Source organism: Balaenoptera musculus, chromosome 20 (assembly GCF_009873245.2).
Source record: "Balaenoptera musculus isolate JJ_BM4_2016_0621 chromosome 20, mBalMus1.pri.v3, whole genome shotgun sequence".
Taxonomy (NCBI): domain Eukaryota; kingdom Metazoa; phylum Chordata; class Mammalia; order Artiodactyla; family Balaenopteridae; genus Balaenoptera; species Balaenoptera musculus.
Window position 1 is genome coordinate 10,055,183 of NC_045804.1, and position 22,679 is coordinate 10,077,861.

A 22,679-nucleotide genomic window follows, 5' to 3' on the forward strand; every position below is an offset into this window, starting at 1 on the left:
ATATTCGTTGTGCAGGACGTTCAAGCAGGTGCCTGGGCACAGCCTCGAGCGGGTATAAAGGTGAGGCGGGTGGCTAGAGCCAGGAGCTGGGCCCAGCATCCTTTCCTTCCTTAAGCCTTTGCTGAGCACCCAGGAGAACTCTGTAAAAGGGAGCGTGTTGAGCTGCACCATGTAGGCCTGCAAGCCCCGTGCTGGCCCAGCTTCAAGACCAAAGAGCCTGGAGTCAGTGACAGACACATCAACGGTTTAATGGATGGGGGAGCTTACATGTCGGAAGCAAGGTCCTGGAGTGACAATCCACCATTTTGTGTGCAGTCGACGGTGGGCAGGACGTGGCGGTGTCTTTGCTCCCGGGGGGAGGGGCTGGTTACCAGTTATAGGGGGAATTTTTTTTTAAATTATTATTTATTTATTTACTTATTTTTGGCTGTATTGGGTCTTCGTTTCTGTGCGAGGGCTTCCTCTAGCTGTGGCAAGCGGGGGCCACTCTTCATCGCGGTGCGCGGGCCTCTCACTATCGTGGCCTCTCTTGTTGCGGAGCACAGGCTCCAGGCGCGCAGGCTCAGTAGTTGTGGCTCACGGGCCTAGTTGCTCCGCGGCATGTGGGATCTTCCCAGACCAGGGCTCGAACTCGTGTCCCCTGCATTAGCAGGCAGATTCTCAACCACTGCGCCACCAGGGCAGCCCCTATAGGGGGAATTGACATCAGGTGGGCTCATCAGTTACCAGGGGAACAAGCAGAGGGGCACATTCCTTACCGCCCCTTTGATAAACCATCGTGTTGATGTTCAGATCTAAAGCTAGAACAATCTAGCCTGGGCGAGGGGCAAGTATGTAGGGAGGTCAGTCAGGTGAGTAGTGTGCAGGTGAAACAGTCACCGGCTGAGCAGGGGGTGTAAGAGAGCAAGAGAACAGCCACCTTGAGGGGCCTGACCATACAGAGTGACAGTTCAGAAGCAGTCTTGAATGTGATTTTTGCTCTCACCCCAGCTGGTCTGAGGTAGCGCTCTGAGTGAAGGGAAAGTGGGATTTACTGCAGAAGGAATGCACTGAGGAACAATAATAAGATAATAAGATTTTGAAGAAACCCCCCCCCCAAAACAAAAACCAAACAAACAAAAACCGATAACAGCCTTGCAAGGCAGGCTATTATTTTGAGAGGTTTTTCTAAATTCTTGTGTTCTCCCCCTGTCATAGTTAGATTCAGCTACCAAAATACTATTGGCTTAAATCAGACCGTAGTTTATTTTCCTTACATAGGAATTCAAACACCAGCAGTCCAGGGCAATACTGTGGTCCGCGCCACTGGGGGAGCCAGGCCCCTTCTCTCTGGTTGCTCCATGCCCTCCCAATGTGGCTTCTGTCTTACGGTCTCAGACGGCTGCTGCAGTGCCTACCATCACATCTCACACCCACCTAGCCACCAGCCGAAAGCACGGAAGAAAAAGTGGGGGGCGTGTTCCTTTGTTTTGCAGGCACAGCCAGAATTGCAAGTGTGACTTTCATTCTTGTCTGGAAACCAGAACGTGCTCGCCAGGCCCCTCTAAACTGCTGGGGATGTTGTCTTCATCTGGGCAGCCAGCAGCCAGCTGCCAGCTAAAACATGGGCTTCTCTCCCTGAAGTACAAGGAGAGGAGGGATACTGGGGACAATTTGTTGCTGCCACACCCTTCAGCATATGAACGACGAAGCCTGTGGAGCAGGTGACGTCCACTCACCTGGTTCTCGCTCCTGGCCCTGGGAAATTGTGGAGGCCGGAAGGGAGAGAGTGGAGGAAGGCAAAGCAAGCAGATGTGAGTCCAGGTCTCCGCTGGGCCCAGCCGAGGGGCAGATGTGGCAGCCAGTGCAGGAAACACGAGGTGCGCAGCACCAAGCCGGTGGCACAGTCGGTCGGTCAGGCAGGGGAGGTCCCCAGGCTCAGGTTCCTGAGCCAACCTGGCTTCCTGTGCTGGCATGGACAGAGCCAGGAGGTGTCGGTGGGGCCCCCACGGCAGGGCAAGGGGGCTCTGCAGCAAGGTTGCAGCGAAGATTCACAGGTAGGGCTGCCAGATTTAGCAAACTCAGGATCCCAGTTTACTTTGAATTTCAGATAAATGAGAAAGAATTGCATAGTATAATCATGTCCCGTTTCCATTCGTTGTTTATCGGGAAATCAAATTTAATTGGGTGTCCTGTACTTTATCTGGAAATGCTACAAGGTGAGGGTTTTAGGGGGCCTAGCCAGGCTTTGGAGGGGTGTGGAGCCCCAGCGGGACCAGCGTGAGCTCAAGGCAAACATGGGGACCTCCAGGCTCGTTCTGATCCAGGACAAGGATCTTGAGACCAGGAGCCACAAGGACCTGCAGGGCAGGCGGCAAAGCAAGGGCCAGTGCAGAGGCCACAGACCAGAGTCTTCCCTGCTCTGGGGAGGGTGTGCAGGGTGACTTAAACTTCCCTGCTCCCCCAGACCAGAGGGCAACACTGCCAAGAAGAGCAGAGAAGGGAGGCCCAAGTATTTTTTTTCCCCCAGAGACTGAGCATTACCCTAAAGAATCTCTAAGAACTATGTTTTAGTTCTGAGGATGGAAAGTTTATTTTTACCGCTAAGCTGCAGGTAAGCGGCTTAAATGCAGATCAAATACAGACTCCACATCTTCTGCGCTCACCTGAGCACAGCCAGAGGGGCCTCTTGACCCTGCTGCCCCTTCTCAAGGCAGACTTCCCAGGGCTTTGCAGTCCCTCTCCTCCCTGTGGTCACTGCCGCCTGCTCCCGAGGGCCCTGTGTTCCCTTGCAGCATGGCTGGGATGCATATTCCACCATATTCCAGCCTAGTCCTTTTCCCCACTCTCAGGGTTTATGGAAGCTTGCGGCCTCATGAAGTTCAAAGTCTGCAGTGATAATAAAGAGGCCCACTCAACTTGGCTTGGGCAGCGGGACACTCCCAGCTGTACGAAGGGGTGTTGGGGGCTGGGTGAGGGGCGCCTTGGGTGGGCCCAAACTCAGCCCTGCGGGGCCCAGCCTTGAGTCCAGGAGCTTCTCCTCACACTCCACACGCTGGGAACCCCTCTGTGCCCAAGATGCTGGGGAGGGGCCACCTCTGAGATACCTCCAGGCCCTGTGGGCTTGGGGCCCTGCAGATTTGGGGGTGTAGAAAAAAATTTGTGCTTCAGTGGAAACTGTGCATTGTCTACATACTGCACATCCTGCTGTTATCTGATCCTAGCTTTTTTTAAAAGTTGAGGTATAGTTGATGTACAATATTATGTAAGTTTCAGTACAACATCGTACTGAACGTAGTTTTTAAAAACATAGTTTTTAAAGGTTATGCTCCATTTATAGTTATTATAAAATAGTGGCTATATTCCCTGTGTTGTACACTATATCCTTGCAGCTTATTTATTTTATACATACACAGTAGCTGTACCACTTAATCTGATTCTAGCTTTTTATCATCTTCTTTACAACGTGTAAATTGTCTTGTCCGGACGTTCAGTGATCTTGCCCACCCCCCACTCCTGCGGAAAAACTCATTCTGCCTCTATTAACGTTCTCATTTCAATATTCCTGATCTATAAAAGGTTCTCTTTTTTGATTGGCTTTTGAACTGGTTATAATACCTGTCTGGTTCCTTCGCTGATGAACGAATAGGACAGTCTTTAACATTTGTCTATATTTATACCTGAATGAGAATTATTATTTCACCTTTTTCTGAAAATTATCTTTGAATAGGGATTAGACGAATTGAGTTCAGATATCGCTTCTACAATTTACTGACTTTGTGACCTTCGGGAGATCGCTCAACTGAAATAGGAGGCTGGCGAGGCCAGAACTGGTACAAAGGTGCTTTCCGGAGCCCTGGACTCAGACCCCGCCCCCTCCCCGCTCCGCCCCCGCCCCGCTCCGCCCACCCAGCCCCGCCCCTCCCCGCCCCCTCCCCGCCCCTCGTCTCGGCCCCGCCCCGCCACAGGCCCCGTCCCCAGACCTTCCTCCGCTACAAAGGCCCGGCGGCAGGTGGGCCAGCCCATAGCGCGAGCCGGGAGTCCGTCCGGAGCCCAGTAGGGGCGGGGCAGACGCGTTGAGAAGTCCCCATTGGCCGGCTGGCGGTGTCAGGGGCGGGTTCCAGCCTGCGATTGGCCGGCAGCCGGACTGCCTGGCGGCGTGAGCGGGGCAAAGTCATGGAGGCCGCGGGCGCCCGGACCCGGGCGGCTGCGCGGCGGCGGGACCGGCGGCTGCGGGCGCCGACGACCCTGAAGGAGCAGCGGGATCCCCAGCCAGGCGTGCGGCTGCCGCAGAGGAGGTGGGTAAGAGACCGGTGGGCGAATCCTGCGGCCCCGTCCCGCGGCCGGGCAGTGGAGCCAGAGTCGATGGGCGCCCGACCCAGGCCCCGGGAGGCGCGCTGGGAGCTCCGGGCGCAGGACAGCAATCTTCGGCCCCCAAGCCCCCTGTCCGCGGCGGGTGCTGCCCGCCGCCCCAGCCCGCACAGCAGCAGGCACGGACAGAGTCTCGGAACCGGGATGCGACCTCAGCAGCGGGCCAGGCTGGGAATCCTGGCGCCCTGGCGGGAAGCTTCGACATCCTCATCTGCGAAATGCGTTGATCGTGCCTCCCACCCCTGGCGGTGGATCTGCGCAGAGGATCCGAGCGTGGCATTTTTAATTGCTCAGGGCAGGCCAGCGTGTGTAATTAGGATTATTCGTGCCCATGCTGGGCAGGAAGGGGGTTGGTGCCTGGGGCGGGGACATCTGAACTGGTCTTTGAGGAGGTGGAGGATTTCAGTAGGTGGAGAATGGACAGAAGGGTGTTCCAGTTTGAGGGAACAGAATGGGCAAAGGCACGTTTCCATAGTTTGCATTAAAAAATGTAAGCCAGAGGACATCTCCCCCTGCATGTCTAAGTGTGGGCTGGTCTGTTTGCTTCAAAGTGCTCTTTTTCTTTACCCTTTTATTTTTAAAAAGTTTAACTCTTTCTTTGCTTAGAACTGAAGAGGATCAAGAAGAAGCAGTCTTTCGAGAAGTGGTCAGTTTTACCCCAGACCCTTTGCCAGGTGAGAAGGACTGAGGCTCTGAACACTTGTGTCCGTGTTCACTCTTGGAGCTTCTGGACAGGGCTGCCCCCTCCCTGTCTCAAGTTTTCTGTTATTAATCCCATAATTTCCACTGATTCCTCGCTGTTTCCCTACTCTGACCAGTTCGATATTATGACAAGGACACCACCAAACCCATCAGCTTTTACTTGTCTTCCCTGGAGGAACTCTTGGCATGGACGCCCGACGTGGAGGACAGCTTTAACGTGGCCTTAGGGCCCCCCGAGTGTCGGCAGCCCCCTCTGAGCAGCAGGAGGCCCCGGACTTTGATGTGCCATGACATGATGGGCGGGTACCTGGATGACAAGTGAGGACACTGCGAGGGCATCGCCTGGCGGGAGGGGACGGAGGGGAGGGAGCGTGCCGTGTGGCAGAAGGAGCACTGGATGGGGAGTCAGGAGATGGGATCAGCCCACACTGCCACCACCTGGGAGAGGAACTCGGGCCTCTTTGTTTCATCTATAAGAAGAGGGCACTGGATTAGGCAGTAGCTGATGCCTCTTTCAGCTCTGAAACTGTTTGATTCTGGGGACTACCTGCACCTGAAGTCTGGGAGGCTGGAGAGGGCACCACAGCCGGGACCCTCTTCAGATGGCCTGGCCCGGAAACTTGGTTCTTCAGCTGATTTCTTTTCTTCATCCTCCTCACTCGAGCTCCCTTCCATCTTGGCCCACTGGCTCTGGAGTCGTTCCACCCCCTCCCCCCGCAGCCGGGGGTACTTCCTCCGGGTTGCTGCAGAGAAAGTTTAGAGATCTTAAACGTCCATAAAATAATCTTGGACATGACGATTGTTGGGAAGGCTTGAGTCAGAGCTGGCCATCAAGGTACAGACAGAGGCGGGTGATGTAACCTCGGGTGTAGCTCACGTGGTTGTCAACCCCAACCTTACCTGCAGGCAGGCTGTGTCCTGGGGAACTGCTGACCTCAGAATAGAGTGGGACCCCAGGCACTGGGAGCTCTGCGTGAGCCCCTCCCCGTCTCTTTCCTTCTGTCCTGTGTTTGTCTGCTTGTTGAGGCTAAACACGCTCAGTCCATCGGGTCCCATGGGGGGTAGCTGCACGGCCTGGTGAAAACGTTTCCCTTGAGACTAACCCTGTCAACATCCGGGCTGTGGGCTGATCCTGCTCCTCAGCCCGGTCATTAGGCAGGGCCTGGCTCACAGCAAGCTTGCCGTTAGTGCCGACTGGATGGAACTGAAGAGAATCTTCACTCACTCGCCATTGCCCTCTCATTTCACCGTAGGGTCGTCGTGTCCTTGTCTGTTTCTGGGTCCTGACTTTGTTATCTTTCTTCACCCAGGTTTATTCAGGGCTCAGCCGCGCGGAGCCCCTATTCCTTCTACCACTGGCAGTACATCGACATCTTTGTGTACTTCAGCCATCACACGGTCACCATCCCCCCGGTAGGCTGGACCAACGCTGCCCACAGGCATGGGGTCTGTGTGCTGGGTAAGAGCCAAGGACCCGCCTCCAACCCTGCCAGACTCGTTGGCACACCTGCCAGGTGACCCAGTGATGAAAGGGCTTGGGCTTCGGCTGCTGCTTAGTGGGTAGAGCTCCTTACCTGCCTTGATGGGTTAGGACAGGCAAAGGCAAGCTTTTTCTGGAAAGGACCAGATAGTAAATATTTTCAGCTTTCCAGGCCACTGGGTCACTATTGGAATTGCCAGAGAGACAATAGCCCCCACAGACAATAGACAAACAAATGGGCTGGGCTGTGATCCAGTAAAACCGTTTTTACAAGAAGAGGTGGGGGGCTGGATACAGGCCGTAGGTGGTCCACCCCTGGGGAGAGCAGTGCTCCTCAAGCTTTCTCCTGCATCCAAATCATTTACTGGCTTGTCTAACACTGATTTTGGGGCCCCGCCCCCAGGGTATCCGGTTCATTTGATATCTGCGGACGCTGGGAATTTGAAATTCTAATAAGTCTGCAGGCGACAGTGATGCTTCTGGTATAGGAACCACACCTTGGGAACTGCTGGGTCAGAGGGGAAATGATCCCCGGGCCCGACCTCGTTTCTCTCCCGTCCCACAGGGACTTTCATCACCGAATGGAAAGAAGGGGAGCGGCTCTGTGAGGCCTTCCTGGCTGGGGACGAGCGCTCATACCGGGCGGTGGCCCATCAGCTGGTCCTGATTGCCCAGTTTTTCCGATTCGATGGCTGGCTGATCAACATCGAGAACTCTCTGAGTGTGAGCACGCCTGCCCCTGGCGCCTGGCCCGCCAGCCCCTGTGCCCCGCGGGGACCCTCCATCGCACTCCTCGGCCTCACCAGGCCGGGTCCCTGCCACGGCAGCACTTCCTGCGTCTCAGTTAGAGCTGGCTCCTACGCCTCTGCCACTTCACACGGAGATGGATGTGTCCAGAAACCTTGCCCGCTGAGCTTTGCTTCTCTGGCGGCCCTTTATTCCTCCTCGGTCTCTGCTTTGCTTGGGCCGCATGTGTGGCTTCCTCTTCACGCTGCCCTCCCCTTTCACTGCGTTTTATCTTTTCCTGATTGCTGAGTCCGTGTCCTCCCTGCTTCAGAAAGAACGGAAAGTCGGACCTCTGGCTGGACCCTCTGCTCGGCAGCCGTGGGGCTGAGGGGCTTCCGGGACCAGGACCCGTTTGCTCCTGGGGTTAAGTGTCCTCCTGTCTGTCCTGTGCCAGGCGCTTCTCACGACAGACCTCTCTGGGCCTCACGGAAGGTCTGTCTCCTTCCCTGTCTCCAGCTGGCCGCCGTGGGGAACGTGCCCCACTTCCTCCGGTACCTGACCACTCAGCTGCATCAACAGGTCCCCAGGGGCCTGGTGCTCTGGTATGACAGCGTGGTGAGCAGCGGGCAACTCACGTGGCAAGATGAGCTCAACGAGCACAACAGGTGAGCCTTCAGGAGGGCGGCCTGGGCCCCTGGACAGGGGCAGGAGCTCCCTCTGCCTTCCGGAGGTGTTGCCGGCATGGCTGCCTTGGGGAAGGTGAGGGACGGGCAGAGTTGTCTGATACCCCGAGCACCACCAGAGAGAATGAGCGCCTGGTCAGCCCGGCCGTGCCCAGCTTTACGGGCCACAGTCTGTGGGCTGGGTCCCGGAGGCAGCCCGCAGCCTGTGGGCTGAGCGGATGCAGGTGCTTGAGGGGAGAAGGCCCGGGCTTTACAGCCCACCCTTGCCGCCCCCAGGGTCTTCTTCGATTCCTGCGATGGCTTCTTCACCAACTATAACTGGCGAGAGGAGCATCTGGAGCGGATGCTGGGGCAGGCGGGGGAGCGCCTGGCCGACGTGTACGTGGGAGTGGATGTGTTCGCCCGGGGCAATGTCGTCGGGGGCCGGTTCGACACGGACAAGGTGGGTGGTGGCCTTTGAGGCCGGGGAGGTGGTGGCAGTGGCCTGGGTGCCTGGTGTTCTTGTGGACCTTTCATTGCCATCTGCACCTTAAGGGAAAGAGAGGCAGCAGTGATCCTCCCCAGGGTGGGGAAACTGAGGCACCGAGAAACAAGCTCTGCCCTAAAATCCTAACTTCCAGCCCATTTCTACAGTCAGATGGTACCATTTTTACCTAGGTGTTAATGTCCAAAGCACCTCTTCCGACCGCTGGTCTCATCTGTAGCTTTACTTCCTTTTGGACTATGTGCTTTGCAGGGCACCGAGCTAGCATTGTAAAGCAAGACAGGGACTCAGAGGAAAGCCGGGGGGCATATTTTGGTGTTTCCTTAGCCCAGGGCGAAGGACTGAGGTGAAACACCCACCGTTTCGGGAACTGCTGGTTTGATAACTAGTGAGGTTTTTCTGGCAAGGCAGGAGGTGTCAGCAGTGAGAGAAGAGAAGAGGGGCCCTCGGGGGGCTGCTGCACCTGGTGTGCGATAAGTGGGGAATCAGCCTGTCCCGGGGCTGTCAATCCTGCCCTTCCCGGGTGCCGTGGGGATGTTCTCAACTCATTAATTAAGCTTTAAGTGAATAAATTAATCCAGTAACTGAAAATTCTCTCCGCCCCCTGTGAGGCTGATAATATAGTGTGAAGTGTAGTGAGAGAGAGAGACGTGTATCCCGTGGGCGCCCCGCGTGCTGGCTCCGGCCCCTCGGACATTCCCCTCTGCGCCTCCCCGCCGCCTGCGCCCTCTTCTGGGCGGCTGCAGAACTGCAGGGATGAGCCCTAAACGCCCGGAGTGGAGCTGGGGCTCCTGCCTCCCTTTCCAGGCTCCCCGCTTCCCCAAACCCCCCATCCCCATGCGTGGATGCTGGTTGCTGGGATGGGGGCACCTCCCTGACTGCTGTCTCCCTAGTCACTGGAGCTGATCCGGAAGCACGGGTTCTCGGTGGCTCTGTTCGCACCTGGCTGGGTGTACGAGTGTTTGGAGAAGGGGGATTTCTTCCAGAACCAGGACAAGTGAGTCTTGCGCGTCCCGGGTCCTGAGTGTGGCCCATGGCAGGGAGGATCTCAGGTGATTTCCCCAGCTTTTGGCCTTGATCCCCTGGGGGTGGGGGTTAAGGCAGGGCAAGGGGTTCAGCTGCCCTGGCTGCTCCTGGGGGTCCTGGAGACCAGTTAGCTACGCAGGAAGGACAAAGTTTGGGGACCCCGAGGGACCACTTCCTGCAGACTTGCAGTGGGGGTCTGCAGTCACTCGGGAAGGGGTGCCGGAAAGACTGGAGTCTTCAGGGCGTCACGGAGCCCTCTGTGGACCTGAGCCTCCATGTGTTCCTCCGCAGGTTCTGGAGTTTGCTGGAACGCTATCTGCCCACGCACAGTATCTGCTCCTTGCCCTTTGTCACTTCCTTCTGCCTGGGCATGGGGACTCGAAGAGTCTGCTATGGCCAGGTGCGTGGGTCCCCTGCTGGGTGGCCGGGGGCGAGGGGCTTCCTGGATGTGCCGCATCTTGGCGAAGGGGCTGCCTTCTCTCTCGTCTTTGGTCCTCACCTGGGACCGGTGCGAGGGGGCCTCGGGCGTGACGGCTCCGTCTGCCCCCTGCCCTCCCTCCACTTCGGTCTCTTTCTTCAGGAGGAGGCCGTGGGGCCCTGGTACCACCTGAGCGCCCAGGAAATCCAGCCCCTGTTTGGAGAGCACAGGCTGCAAGGGGACGGACGGGGCTGGGTGAAGATGCACTGCTGCCTGGCGGACGCCTGGAACGGGGGCAGCTCTCTGGTTATCCGGGGGCTGATTCCGCCCGAGGTTGGAAACGTGGCTGTGAGGTAGGTGAGTGAGTCGGGCTGAGACGTAGGGCCCGTCAGCTTCCCCCGTCATCCATGTCAGTCGCCTAACTGGGCAGGTGGGCAGCAGAGGCCAGAGTGAGGACAGAGCCGGGATTTTGTTTTATTGTGTGAAGAACACGCAACATACAGTTTACCATCTTCACCGCTTCTCAGTGTCCAGGAGAGTAGCGTCAGCTACCTGCACGCTCTTGTGTGCGTTTTCCGTTCGCAGACCTGCGGCTGGCCTCGCCGGGCAGCCCGCTCCCCCTCCCTGTCCTGGAGGGAGAAGTTGGCGGACGGGACCCAGAAGAGTCCCGCTTTCCAGCGGTTTCCCTGTGGCCTCTCATCACAGGACCTCCCTCCTCCAGGTTATTCTCCCTGCAGGTGCCAGTGCCGCCCAAGATTTTCCTGTCCATGGTGTACAAGCTAGAAGGGCCTTCAGCTGTGGGGGTGGCTTTGGAGCTCACCACGGGGGACGCAGGCAGCTGTCATGTGGGAGGCATCTCGGCGCTGAGCGGTGAGGGGACGCGGTTGGCTCCTTCCTTCCTTACAGGCCTCTGCCTTCTCAGGGGACGTCTCGGGGAGGAGAAAGCTAGAGAGCTGCACGGGGTGCGGGGGCAGCTGGGGTTGGGGGCACTGCCGTGGTCCAGGCCAGGACAGGGAGGTGTGCCTTTCAGCTGGAACCTCTGGGCTGTGGCCCTGTGGTGCGGGGTTGGAGGTGTGCTCCCACGGTGGGTCTCCTGCCAGCTGCGCCCTGAGAGGGAGGATGTCCACGGGCCAGTCCTGGTCATCCATCCCTGAGTTTTCCTCCTCTCCTCCCTATTCTCCTTCTGAGGCCTCAGCCCATCGGGCCGAGAGCACCTGGGGCCACCAGGGAGTCTTGCTGGGCCCCCGGCTCCCGATTCAGTGACACCTCCCAGTGCGGTTTCCTTTGGACTCTCCTTGTTAAAGTCTTATGTCTCCTGCCCCAGCAGAAACGAGCTCAAGGCGCAGTCCCCGACCCCTCCGGGTGCCCCCGACCAAGCTGGCCAAATGGGTGGGCCGCTGCGGCCAGCAGCTCAGCGGGGGCTGGGTCCAGCGGTGAGTCCCTCCCCTTCCTGTTGAATCCCCAGCTGGGGATGGCCACGCTGGGGTGGGGATTGAAGAGTGAGGGGCCGTCCACTGAGAAACCCCAGAACTGGCGGGAATGGAGGGGCCCTGGGCCGACCCCTCGGATTTCAGGCAGCTCAGTGACACAAGACCGCAGGGTCCACTTTGGGATGGAACTCCCCGTGGCTCGGGGCCTCTGAGCAGCCAGTCTGAAGGTGCCGAGCTGAGGCCCCTTGGGACCAACTTCTGTTTGCCTCTCCCAGCTGCTACGAAGTGAATCTGCGGGGCTGCCTCCTGCAGGCCCTCTTCGTTAATTTCTCCCGGCCTCCGGGCAGCCAGGAGGAGAACTTCATCTGTCGCCTTGGAGAGATCCAGGTGACGTATCTCTGGGGGCCGGCTGGGGCTCGGCTGGGGCATCTGTCCGGCTGCAGATGAGGCCGAGCAGCCCCCTGCTGCCTCCGCTGGCCCGGGGGGATTGGCGCAGAGGTGCGGGGCGTGGACCTTGCAGGGCCAGGCGCCCTCCGACCAGCCCTGGGCTCTCGGGCCGTGCTGAGCCTTCTCTCTTCTGGCAGGTGGTGGACGCCAGTAGCCTGCTGACACCTCTGCCTCAGGTGCAGGCCGTGACTGTCTCGCAGGTGCGCTGGCAGCCGGCCGCCTCCGAGGGGGAGAGCGGCGCCGCTGGGCTCCGGCTCAGCTGTACCCTGCACTGGGCCTACCTCCTCCCTCACGTCCGATGCTTCCGGATCCACTGCTGCCGAGGGTCAGGAGGTGACTCTCCTTGCAGGGGGCCGTCGGAGCCAGAGAGGCCCACGCTCCTGGGCCTGGCTTTTGTCAACCGGTATCGGATAGTGGACCTGGCAGTGGCAGCCGCAGAGCCTGGCCGGGATGGCCGTGTGGAGTTCCTGGTGGAGCCCATCCCCAAGGAGGGGTTTCTGGTGCCACGTGCCGAGTGGGGCAGGGCGGCCATGCTGTACTCCACGCCCCGCACATGAGCGACCATTAAAGCACAGTCTCCCCATCTCAGGGATAAGGCTTCTTCCGCACTGGGGCCTCACACGTGTGCGGGGAAGGCCCGGGTCCCGAGGGCTGGGCCAGATCATGGGCCCCGGAAGTCTGTGGGCTGTGGCTCTTCGTTGGGGCACTGGGATAGGAAAACTGAGAAGTCAGTTTGCTGAGTTGATAATTCCAGGGGTGAATGGACCCCCCCACACACACCTTTTTGTCTAATCCCTCTCCGTAGTATACAGTTTCCAGGTACAAGTGAAAAGATTTGGGAAAATTTAGTCTAGAAAATTCCATAAAGGGTATTGCCTAATAGGCTGAAAGACGCTTATGCTGACAATGGTGACCTTTTATTCCTGCAGTTGGGACAATTAGGAACGAGCTTAATTGTGGCGAGAGGACCTCGGAGTAGGGCCTTGAGATGCTTCCAAGGCTGGGAATGATAGAGGGGCCCCGATGGGGGAGCAGAGCAGCAGGGTTGGGGGGGGGGGGCCAGTAGCTCAGGAACAGTGGCCCCTGCAAGTGCTGAGAGGGTGTCCTGGGGGACCTCTTCCCCAGGAATGGGAGCCCCAGGCCAGGCTGCGCCAGGTCACACCAGCCCCAGGCAGGGCAGGCACCCGGGCCAGACCACCTCGTGTCCTGGCTTTCTCGGTTTACCGTCCCCCTGAGCCAGAGCCACTTCTGGAGCATTCCCATCGGCCCTGTGTCCTGCTTCGTCTCTTCCGGGTCGTAGGTGCAAGCTAGTGAGCCCAGTGAGCTCGGGCAGCAGGAGGCTGGGCAGGGCCCGGGAAGGTCCTCGGGGGGCACCCAGCAGCCCCCCAGTCCTGTGTGCGGGCTCCAGGCCGCCTCCGTCACACCCTCCGGCTCCGCCACTCCCTTGAGCAGGTGTTAGTCCGGAGCATCAGGGCATCGGGACAGCGGCCCTCCCCACTGTGGTCCCTTCCTCCCGCTTCCTTCTCTCTCCCAGCACCTCCCTCCTTCCTCTGCCCAGCGCTCTGCACGGGGAGGAGGGGGGTAGGCGAGCCAGAGATGGCTTCTCCAGCCACACAGCTCCCTTGTTGACACCTGGGCCGCTGCAGTGGCTTCCCGGGAGGGGTCTCTTGACCCCTCAGCCTTGGGTAACCCTGCTCCCCTGCCCTCTCCAGGCCTGAGTGGGCTGTGCCCTGACCCTTTGATGAAGGCCGTCAGCCCCTCGTTCTTGGGGTCTCTCACCCCCAGGCCTCATAGGCCAACGATGGGGGTTACTTTCCTGTTCCTCTTGTCCTCCCCCTGTGCTACTTGATGTGGACGATGCCGAGGGCCAGGACCCTCTGGGGTGACCTCCCAGCTGGAGGGTTGGCCTCCTGTGCCACGCAGGGTCAGCAGACTTGATTTTACGCCGCAGTGAAGGAAGAGGCCGCTAGGCGGCAGTGCAGCCACACAGCGTCCATCCTGGTCCTCGGAATTCGGAGAGGACCGCAGGACGCGGAGGGGTTCTCCTTCCGGGGCCGACGTTCGCCTCCGTCTCCACCTGCCCTGCTTCCCGGGTGCCCACATGCCCCTTTCCCAGCCCGACGCAGGACCTCTGGTTCTACGTCTTTCCTAATTGGGAACGTTTTACTCTTCATGCCCCACACGTGTGGCCCAGCTCAGTCCCAGGCCGGGAATAGGTTTGTCTGAGAGGGGGGAAGAGGGTTCCTGCGGGCCAGAAAGACACCTCCACTGGCTGACCCTGAACAGGTCTCCCAGCACCCCCGATTCTCCCTGTGAATCGAGCGTCAGGAGACTGTTGGGGTTGGGGAACCGCTTCCTTGACTCCCCCTGGAATGCTTTGAGTCCCCCCCGTTTTGAACTGGGGGGAACTGGGGTGGGAGCTCCTGGCTCCTCCCACCCCAGTTCCCAGAGGTGGCGGTCGGGTGGGGGGCAGGACCGGGCACCCGGAAGTGGGCAGCACAGCTGTAATGCCCCGCTGCTCTTATTTCAGGAGGCTTTTTTTTTTTTTTTAAAGTGCTGGTTTCCCGAATAGTTTATGCAGAGAAGGAGGGAAAATTTATAGTGGCAATTATTTTCTCACGGTCTGGTGAGCAAGCAATTAGAAAAAAGGGGGTTTAGCAGAGCATGGCGTGCTGCGGGATCGCACAGCCCCAGCTTCCCAAGAGCACGGTCCCCAGTCCCACTGACGGTAAAGGCTCGTATGCAGGAAAATAATATGTCGGCGTTTAAGCCTGTGCCCCTCTGGCGTGTGTAATCGCTCCGAAATAAATGATCCGACGCTGTGAAAAATCAAGAACGCAGGTCTTGGTGAGACGTGGGGCGGACAGCGTGTCTCGGGTTTGGAAGCTGCCCCCATCGCAGCCCCCAGCCCAAGGCTTTCAAGCTCTTGGTTTGGATTCTGCTGCTTCCCTTCCCAGCTCTCCCTCCTCTTCTGGCTGGGGGTTGAGGATGGCGGCCACTCTCCTCCACCCCACTGCGCCGGGGCTGGGGACTCACACCAGGGGTGAAGCAGTGGGCTTACCTTCAGGCAGCTCCGCTCCTTGGGACCACGGCTGGGCCCCGGCGCACAGGCAGAGCCAGTGGTGTGGGCAGGATCCCTGAGAGCACCAGCCTCAACTGCCCAGCCGGCCCTCTTGTATTCAGATGTCTGCCCCACCGGTCATCAGGCACACCTGTGGAGCAGCCCCCACTCAGCAGCCGGTGGGGCCGGGGGGCCCTCCTGCCCCAGACTCTGCCGGTAACGCCACAGACCTTGCCCGTAGGGTAGACAGGGCAAGGCTGCGGGGAGCACGTGTGAGCCCTGCCTCCAGACTCCTGGGACGGGATGGGGAGACGGCAGTCTGGAGGAGAGCATGGGGGCTCTAGACTCTCTCCCAGAGGGTCTTCTGACTCCCCTCTGGCCATCTGGCTTCCTGGGAGGAGCTGCCCGTCCTGGGGCCACCCACAGTGGGCGTCCTGGTCCTCTGTGCCCTCTACCCTCTGTGCCCGGGAGCTGGCAAATCAAAAAGAGTTGTCCTGGTTTGAAGAAAAATCTTTATTAATAATCTTAATAATAATAATGCGGTTGATTTGAATGGTCACACCTTGGAAGCATACAGAATGGTAAGAAAGGAAGCCTGGGGCCTGGCTGCAGTCCTGGGGGTGAGAGGGGTGGGAGGGCGCAGGGCCGGGGGTGGAGCTGCTGCAAGAAAAGGGTCCAGAACAGCAGAGGGTGGAGGGGCCTGTACAGAGGACGAAGCCGGAGGCAGGGCGGGGCTATGTACACCGGGAATAGAAAAGGAGCCTCATCTCAGGAGCTTCAGGAGCTGATGCTGAATATAAAGTGAGGTGTATTTTTTTTACTTTTTAAGTTTCATGAGACAGTGGAGCCACGTGGGGAGCCTACATCTTTTGTTATTTTTTGCTTCTCCCCCGACTCCAGCTCTCCCTGCCTGGCCAGCGGCTCCTCCCTGCTGCCTGCCGTCTGCTGCCCCCGCGACTCTGGGACCTGAGCCGGGAGCAGGGGAGGGGGCGGCGGACCGCCCAGGCCTTCCCCCACCCCTGGCTCTCCCTGCTCGGACGTGCCGTCCAGACCCATAGCACCGTGACCCGAACCCTTGCCGTGCAGCCAGGCGCCGGCCCGTCCCTCTGTTCCTCTGCAGGACGGGGCCCTGCAGGGCAGGGGCCAGAGGGCTCGACCCAGCTGCAGCGTGAGGCTGGCCTTCCCTCTCCTAGACCAGGCCCAGGGCCTCCTCCAGAAAGGGAACCAGAAACGACCAGTCGGAACAAGACCTCGGCCTCAAGGCCCTCACCCCTTGCTGGGCAGCCAGAGCCCCCTCGTGTGGAGGGAGGGGGCCTGGGTGCCCTGTAGTTCTGGAAACATATCAGCCCTTGGTGTTGAGGTCGGACCCCAGGGCTGCTGGTTGGACAGCCTCCAGTGGCTGCAAACTCCTCCCCAGGTTCGCAGGACACAGGTGTTGGCGGCGCGGCAGGAGGGGTAGCCGGGGCCCAGAGCGCAAGACACAGGGTGACTGGGCACAGCCGAAGCCCCAAGATGAAAAGCAGCCCCCGTCCCCGCGCCCACCCAGCCGTCCCTCCGCTGGCACAGTCGGCAGCCAAGGTCGAGTCCTGCTGGCCACTCTTCCTGCTTGGGCCTGCAGCCGCTCGCCACTGGCCCACGCTGCTTCGAGTGGGGCCCGGAAGGAAGACTTGGTAGAAAACGGAGTCCCTCCCCTCCCGCCTCCCTCCTGCCAGCGCGCTGCCGGCGGCCGGGGGCCGCGGACCTGCTCCCTCGCTGCGCTGCGACGGCTCGCGGGCTCGCGGACTCGGACGTGGTGGGTGCTTCTCGGTTTGGTTGGTTGTTTTGTTGCTTGGATCTGAACATCTTTTTTTGTTTTGTTTTTTGTTTTGTGATTTTTTTGTGTTTTTTTGTTTTTGCCCTTCATGGTCCAAGAAGGAAACGGTGGAAGCTTTCACTACAACAGAAACAGAAAGGCGCGACTTGCAGTTCACAGGAGCACCGGCCAGGCGTGCTGCCGGGGCAGCGGGACCCGGGACCCTGGGTGCCAGGAGGGCAAGAGAGGAGGCGCCCCCAAACCGGCCCCACTCCCAGCTTCAGGAGCCCCCTCATCTTGCGTAAGGGAATTTAATGCAGACCTCCGGCCTCCAGGGCAGAGAGGGCACCCGGCTGGTGGGGGAAGAACAGGGCCGCGGGGATGGAAGCGCCGCAGTGAGCGCGGCTGGCAGACGCAGCTGGTGGACTCCGCTAAGACCTGGGTGGGCAGGGTCTGGTTGCTCAGCGCAGACGAGGGCAGAGGTCAGGGCGTGGTGGGCGGATGACGCTGCTTGGGCCGCGTGGGGGTCTGGAATGAGGCCGCTGAGAAGGTGCTCTGGGCAGTGGTGGTGAGCTGGCTGGGCACCCTGCGTGTGACCTGCCCACTCCACCAGCCAGGACAGATGTGCTGGTGGAGTCGGCGGAGGCTCACGCCCTGGCTGGCGGGGACCCGCACCCTCTAGCTGGCCGTCCACGCCCCTGGAGGCCCAGCTCTGGCACATAGGAGACCTGGGCCTCCTTGGTCCTTGCCACTGTTTCCTGTCACAGAGGTACCAGGGCCGCATATGAAACTTCCAAACGCTCCCCCGGCTGTCTCAGCTTCACCTGCAGGCCCCAGAGCCCTGCAGCAGAGCTAAGCCCCAGGCCTCTCGGGACGGGAGGTGGACGCAGAGCGCTGTTCCGCCAGGACGTCCGGAGGACGGGCACCACCCTCCCTGCTCTCTCACTCACACTCCCCCTCCGGAAATGCACCTGGATAAGAACGTTTCAGGCTGCGGAAGGGGAGGTGGTGCTGCACTCTGGCGCTGCACAGACCCAGGTGCCAGGCTGGCAGGGACCCCACCTCAAGACTTGGCTGGAGAGGACAGACTGTGGGCCGGTGAGGCAGACGGGCTGAGGGGAGGGCCCTCGGGGGCTGCAGGGCTGGACCGCTTTTGGGCTCTGGGGCAGGGAAATCTCTCCCTACGCTCTCCCTTCTTATAACAGAGGCTAAGGAACCCCTGAGGCTGGTGGGGCTCCCGCACGACTTGTGACAACTTCAGCAGGAAACGTCAATAAAATTTAATCAGAAATGTTAGTTTAGCTGGATGGGGACGAGGAGGGCAGAGACAGCTACTCCTGTGATTAGCTGGGTGACGACGGGGAGGAGTGCTGTCGAGGCTAGGAACCCACCAACTGGGGCAGACAGGCGGGAGCCCCCTGCTTCCTGAACCCCAGGGGAGGGGCCGGGGCTCTGGCCCAGACTGGTTGGGGTGGCTTCCAGGGGAGGCCGGGCTGGCGTCTTCCGTGGCTCTGTAGCCCGGGGGAATGGGGAGTGGGCATGGCCCTCTCGGGCTCTATTGCTAGTTCTCGGGGAGGGGTCTTCTGCCGGCCTAGCCCCTCCCACTGTGTGTATACTGTACCTGAAATGGCTTGGGGGGGCACAACGTCAACAGAGTCAAAATAGGAACCAAGGTTTCAGACATACGGGGGTGACCAGGGTCAAAGACACACACGCCATCGTGGGGGGGAGACCAGTTGGCCGGAGGTAAAACCTATGGACTTAAGAGTCGCAGAGGTCAGCGGCGCGTGTCGCTGACCGGGAGGGGCGCACTGTCCTCCTGGTGGCTGTGCCTGGTTTTGGACTGCTGGGTTTGGTGTGTACTAGGCAGTCAGTGTGAATGCTGTTAGGGGCTGGGCCTCTTGCTAGTAGGGGGTGAAGCGGCTGTACCCTCCTCGGCAGAGGCTAGCCTGCAACATCAAAGATGAAAAACAGCCAATCAGTACCGCCTTTTGGGAGAGGGGGGAAAAAGCAAAAAGAAAAAAAAAATAAGGAAAAACAAAAAGAGAAATAGCTAAATCCCGTTTTCTGCCCCCCTTATGGTCTGCCTTGGGGAGAATGGGCGCTGGTTGTCATGGTAGCAGGAGGGGCCCTGGGCCTATTTCCGATGTGGTGGTCTTGGGGTCAGGGAGGTGCTGGGGTGACCAGCCACAGTGCTTCTGGATAACGAGGCTTGAGATGTCTTTCGGCCACTCTCTTGGCTCAGGCCTGGCCCTTCCCTGCCCGCTTTCTCTGTCATCTGTAATCTGGGGGGCAGGTCTGAGCAAGAGCCCCACCTCCTCAGCGCCCATCGGGGCTGCCGGGGGCAGGACTCAGCCCCTCCAGGCACGGGAGGGTGGAGGGACCTCTTGTCAGGGTTCCCAGGGCCTTGGCTCTACCAGGAGGGGCTGCGTCTGCTCACCCAGCTCCGTGGGGCCTTCTGGGGTCCCTGCGCCTCCTCCATCCTGCTGGGAGGACAGGCCTTTGGCACTCTTGCTCTCCGGTGCCCCTGGGCTCCCCTGGGTCAGGGAGGCCTGCACAGGAACCTCCTGCCCTACCCACCAGTTTCCCGAGAAAAAGGAAGAAAATGGCAAGTGCCAGAGAAAAAAGTTGGGGGAAACAACAGAAAATCTTAAAAAAAATCAATAAAAGAAAACGTAAGAGGGAACCCTCTGTGAATTAACTAACCCTTTTAGCTAGCAGCTTTGCAGAGGGCCGGGCGATCCTGGAGCCAAGGGGCCTGCAAGCCACGGTTTCGGGGCCTCCATCCAGGAGTGGGTGTGGACCCCCCACCCAGAGGCCTGGGCCCCATGGCTGCCAGCAGTCACTGCAGGCTGCTTGGGATGTCTGAGGCTCGTTAAAAATCAAAGAAGACAAAACAAAAATTGGGAGGGAGTAATCAAAAACAAGGGAGATGAAAAAAATTCCATATTGTCTCTGGACCTCGTCCCTCTTTAGCCCCGCAAAAATGTTTTCATCTTTGATGCTGGATGCCAAGCTAGCTAAAAACCGACATTAACACCCCCTGGGGTTGGGGGTAGGATGGGCCTGGGAGGTGGGTGTCCACTGCAAGCAGATCTGGGGGTACAGAGTGAGCTGGGCTGTACGTGTCAACAGCTGGCCATACATACACACACACACGGACACACCGGCCCACACCCCTCCGGCCTCAGCAAGCCCATCAGGAGTGCGCCCCTTCCGCCCCACCCCAGGCCTGTGGTCAGAGGCCCCCTCTCCCCAGGACAGGGCCTGCAGACTCAGCCGGAGCCACGGAGGGTCCACGGAGCAGGGACTTGGGTGAGAAACAGAAGGTAGCCCTTGTTCCCCACCTCGATGTGCGAAAAGGTACAGCAAAGGGGGTGACAGAACACAGAGGGACCATTGCACAGACACACCCACATGAGGGGAAGTGGAGGCCCTGCCTGCCTCTGGAGCCTCTGCCGGAGGGTTTTGTTTGGTTTTCCTGGTGAGGGGAATGGAAGGCCCGGACGGGACTTTTGTTACAGGGCTCAGAAAACTGGGCCACACCAGAATGCTTCCCAGATGACCAGACGTCATTACCGGGCAGCCGACTGTCTGGGCAGACCTGCCTCCCTCTAATTCCACGAGGGCACAAAGGGGCAAGTCCTCCCTCAACTCAAATCCAGGCCTCTGTCTTCCAGGCACCAGGCCGAGGGCTGGGTCATTCCCCTAAGGGCCTGCCCGCTCGCCCCCCAACCCGGCTGCAGCGCCAGCCGTCTCGTCCCGGCTCAGGGCAGCCGGGCCCCAGCCTCCTTACCATGGTTCCGATGCTGTAGGTCGCCGCGGGGCCGATGGTGTGATGGTAGGGGTCAGCAGCTGCGTAGACTCTGCCATAACTGGGGAGGTGAGCACAGGGAGTGGGGTGTGGGCAACGGGGCAGGTGAGGGGAGGCAGCAGGTCTCCTGCCTCCTCCCAGACGGCGCCCCAAGGCCCCTCCCTCCCCTGCACGCCCCCTTCTTCTTCCTGCCTGTTTGGAGGGAACACAGCCGGTCCCCCTCTGAACACGTCCAGCGAGCGCTGACCCCGAGCGCTGGCCTGCTGCGCCCCCGACAAGACCCACGGGCCGAGACGCGGTGTGAGACTGCGAGGAAGGTGTGGGTCCAAGGGTGCCGCCTGCCCCTGAGAGGGAGGACCGGGCAGTTCCCAGGCCAGAGCCGGCACGCAATGGCTGCCCTCCACGAAGTGCCCACCGCCTGGCCGGTACTGGAGCCCGCACGCTTCCCCAACCTGCAGCTCTGCAGCCAACAGGCCGAGTGCCCACAGGGAAAGGTGACAGGCCAGCCCACCCCCCCAAAGACCTGCCCTCAAAACAAAAGAGAACCCCCCCTGGGCCCCTGGGTGTGCTCTCAGGTGCGCAGAGACCTCTGCTCCCAAGGTACACACACTCTGCCTCTCCGTCTCGGGGTTGAAGGGTTTCAGGCCTGGGAGTGCTGAGAAGCGTCAGAGGCGTGCCTGAGCAGAAGCAAAGGCTCCTAATTACCTTTCTCACTCGGGCCTCCAGAGCTTGGGGACGGGGGTTAGGCCTCCAGGGCTGGGCATCAGAGGAGCTGTCTGCTACCCGAGAACCGGGGGGTCCCAAGGCTCCCCTCTCGTGCAGGCAGGAAGTGATTACAGAAGTTTGGGGCTTGCTGGCTTGGGGTCTCCAAGCTCACGTGGACCTGCTAGTCTCCTTTGTCCAGACCCTGTGTCCACCAAGGGGAGGCACCCCCAGGCCCTGAGTGTTGTGGGTGAAGGCTCCTGTCTGTCCCAGCCCGGCCCGACGGCCCATCCATCTTCTCCCCGCCCCCGCCCACCACGGGTACCTGTCGCTGTAGGCGGCCGCGGCTGCTGCGGGCTGAGCGTATCTGTAGGCGGCATAGCCTCCCTGCAGGGTAAGGGAAGGACACGGCACACGGGCTTAGTGGGCTGGACACAGCATTTCAACCTTCATCTTGGCCAGGTGAGGGGTAGCTGCTGCAGGCCTGGGGGCACCTGGCTTCTGGTTTCGTGGCATGGTTCAAGGTGGGGTTTCTGTTCACCTCATTCATTCATTCATTGATGCGTCCATTTGTGCGTTCAACACACACGGCTGAGCATCAATGCTATGTCTGGCTGTGTTCAAAGCTTTGGCACACGGTAGGTGCTCAGAGTTGCCACCAGGCCAGCGTACCCCTGACTTTGATGCTGATGGGTATGGAGACTCGGTGCTATCCTGGACACTGGGATGGGACAAGGGCAAAGGGCATTAACTCAGACCACGTCTTAGCCCTGACCAATGGATTGCTGAATTACAGGCGACCACCCAGGATGGAAATGAGGTCTTGTGTGGGGTGGGGGGGGGGGTCGTCAGCAAGGGCTCCGAGCTAGAGGAAGCAGTAAGTGCGGCCCCATGAAAGAAGAGAGGAGACAGGACCCCATCAAGGGGTCTGCCCTGGAGCCTCTACCTCCTGGTCTCTCTCTGGCCTCTGCAATGGACACAGGGTGCCTATGGGGGCTCACTCAGTGACCCCAATGCTGTTAGGGATATGGAAGATTCACCCACTGCCCCCATCATACAACTGACACCTTGCGAAACGGAGAAGACACGCCTGGCTCATCGGGCTGCTGGGGGATCCATTGCTACTCGCACCCTGAGCACAGATAACCCAGGTTTACCTGCGCTGAGGTCGCCCCCTGGGCTCCCAGGACGGGAGGGGGTGGGGGGAGCGGGGCAGGGAGTGGGAGACACTGTTCACTGAGACATATGAAATGCCAGATGCCACCCTCCCTCCCCCGGGGCTGCACTTACATAAATCTCAGCACCATAAAAGCCATCCTGATACACGACCCTGGAAGCAAACGGACAAGAAAGTGGTGGGAACGCTGGAGAGGTGGGGTAGGCCGGCTCCGGTGTCTGCTGAGGAGGGAGGGGGCAGGGTGCCAGCCCTGCCCATGGGACTGGCATTTTAACAAGCGTTTGCTCCAGTGCCCTGTTTTGGTATAACAATAGAGTAACACCCTTGCTGGTCAGCTCCTTTCTCCCACAAACCCAGGGGCCCATCGGCCCACCTTGCTTACCCTTC

At 59.6% G+C, this 22,679-nt stretch overlaps 2 protein-coding genes across 16 annotated transcripts in view; one reads left to right on the plus strand and one right to left on the minus strand.

Moving 5' to 3' along the window:
- Nucleotides 1–4,148: 4,148 nt before the first annotated feature.
- Nucleotides 4,149–12,648, plus strand: ENGASE (endo-beta-N-acetylglucosaminidase). Of its 2 annotated transcripts, none has more exons than XM_036838380.1 (14): nt 4,149–4,277; nt 4,957–5,024; nt 5,169–5,370; nt 6,363–6,511; nt 7,098–7,255; nt 7,775–7,923; nt 8,218–8,383; nt 9,319–9,422; nt 9,743–9,851; nt 10,032–10,222; nt 10,591–10,739; nt 11,194–11,302; nt 11,575–11,686; nt 11,884–12,648. In XM_036838380.1, the coding sequence occupies exons 1-14, from the start codon at nt 4,156–4,158 to the stop codon at nt 12,301–12,303; spliced, it is 2,208 nt and encodes a 735-aa protein (XP_036694275.1). In that variant the 5' UTR covers nt 4,149–4,155; the 3' UTR covers nt 12,304–12,648. The 2 variants fall into 2 exon arrangements, with proteins under 2 accessions (XP_036694275.1, XP_036694276.1); XM_036838381.1 differs by having other exon boundaries at nt 11,197–11,302; nt 11,884–12,645.
- Nucleotides 12,649–15,302: 2,654 nt separating this feature from the next.
- The window catches only part of RBFOX3 (RNA binding fox-1 homolog 3), a 448,464-nt gene continuing 441,087 nt past the window's right edge, over nt 15,303–22,679 (minus strand). For 10 of the 14 annotated variants that reach the window (XM_036837410.1, XM_036837414.1, XM_036837415.1 and 7 more), the window contains 4 exons: nt 22,406–22,586; nt 21,441–21,502; nt 20,396–20,474; nt 16,748–18,548 (listed from right to left, as the gene is read on the minus strand). In XM_036837410.1, coding sequence (XP_036693305.1) covers nt 18,504–18,548; nt 20,396–20,474; nt 21,441–21,502; nt 22,406–22,586 — 367 coding nt within the window. In that variant the 3' untranslated portion in view covers nt 16,748–18,503. The other 4 variants (XM_036837420.1, XM_036837419.1, XM_036837416.1 and 1 more) reach the window with 3 other exon arrangements.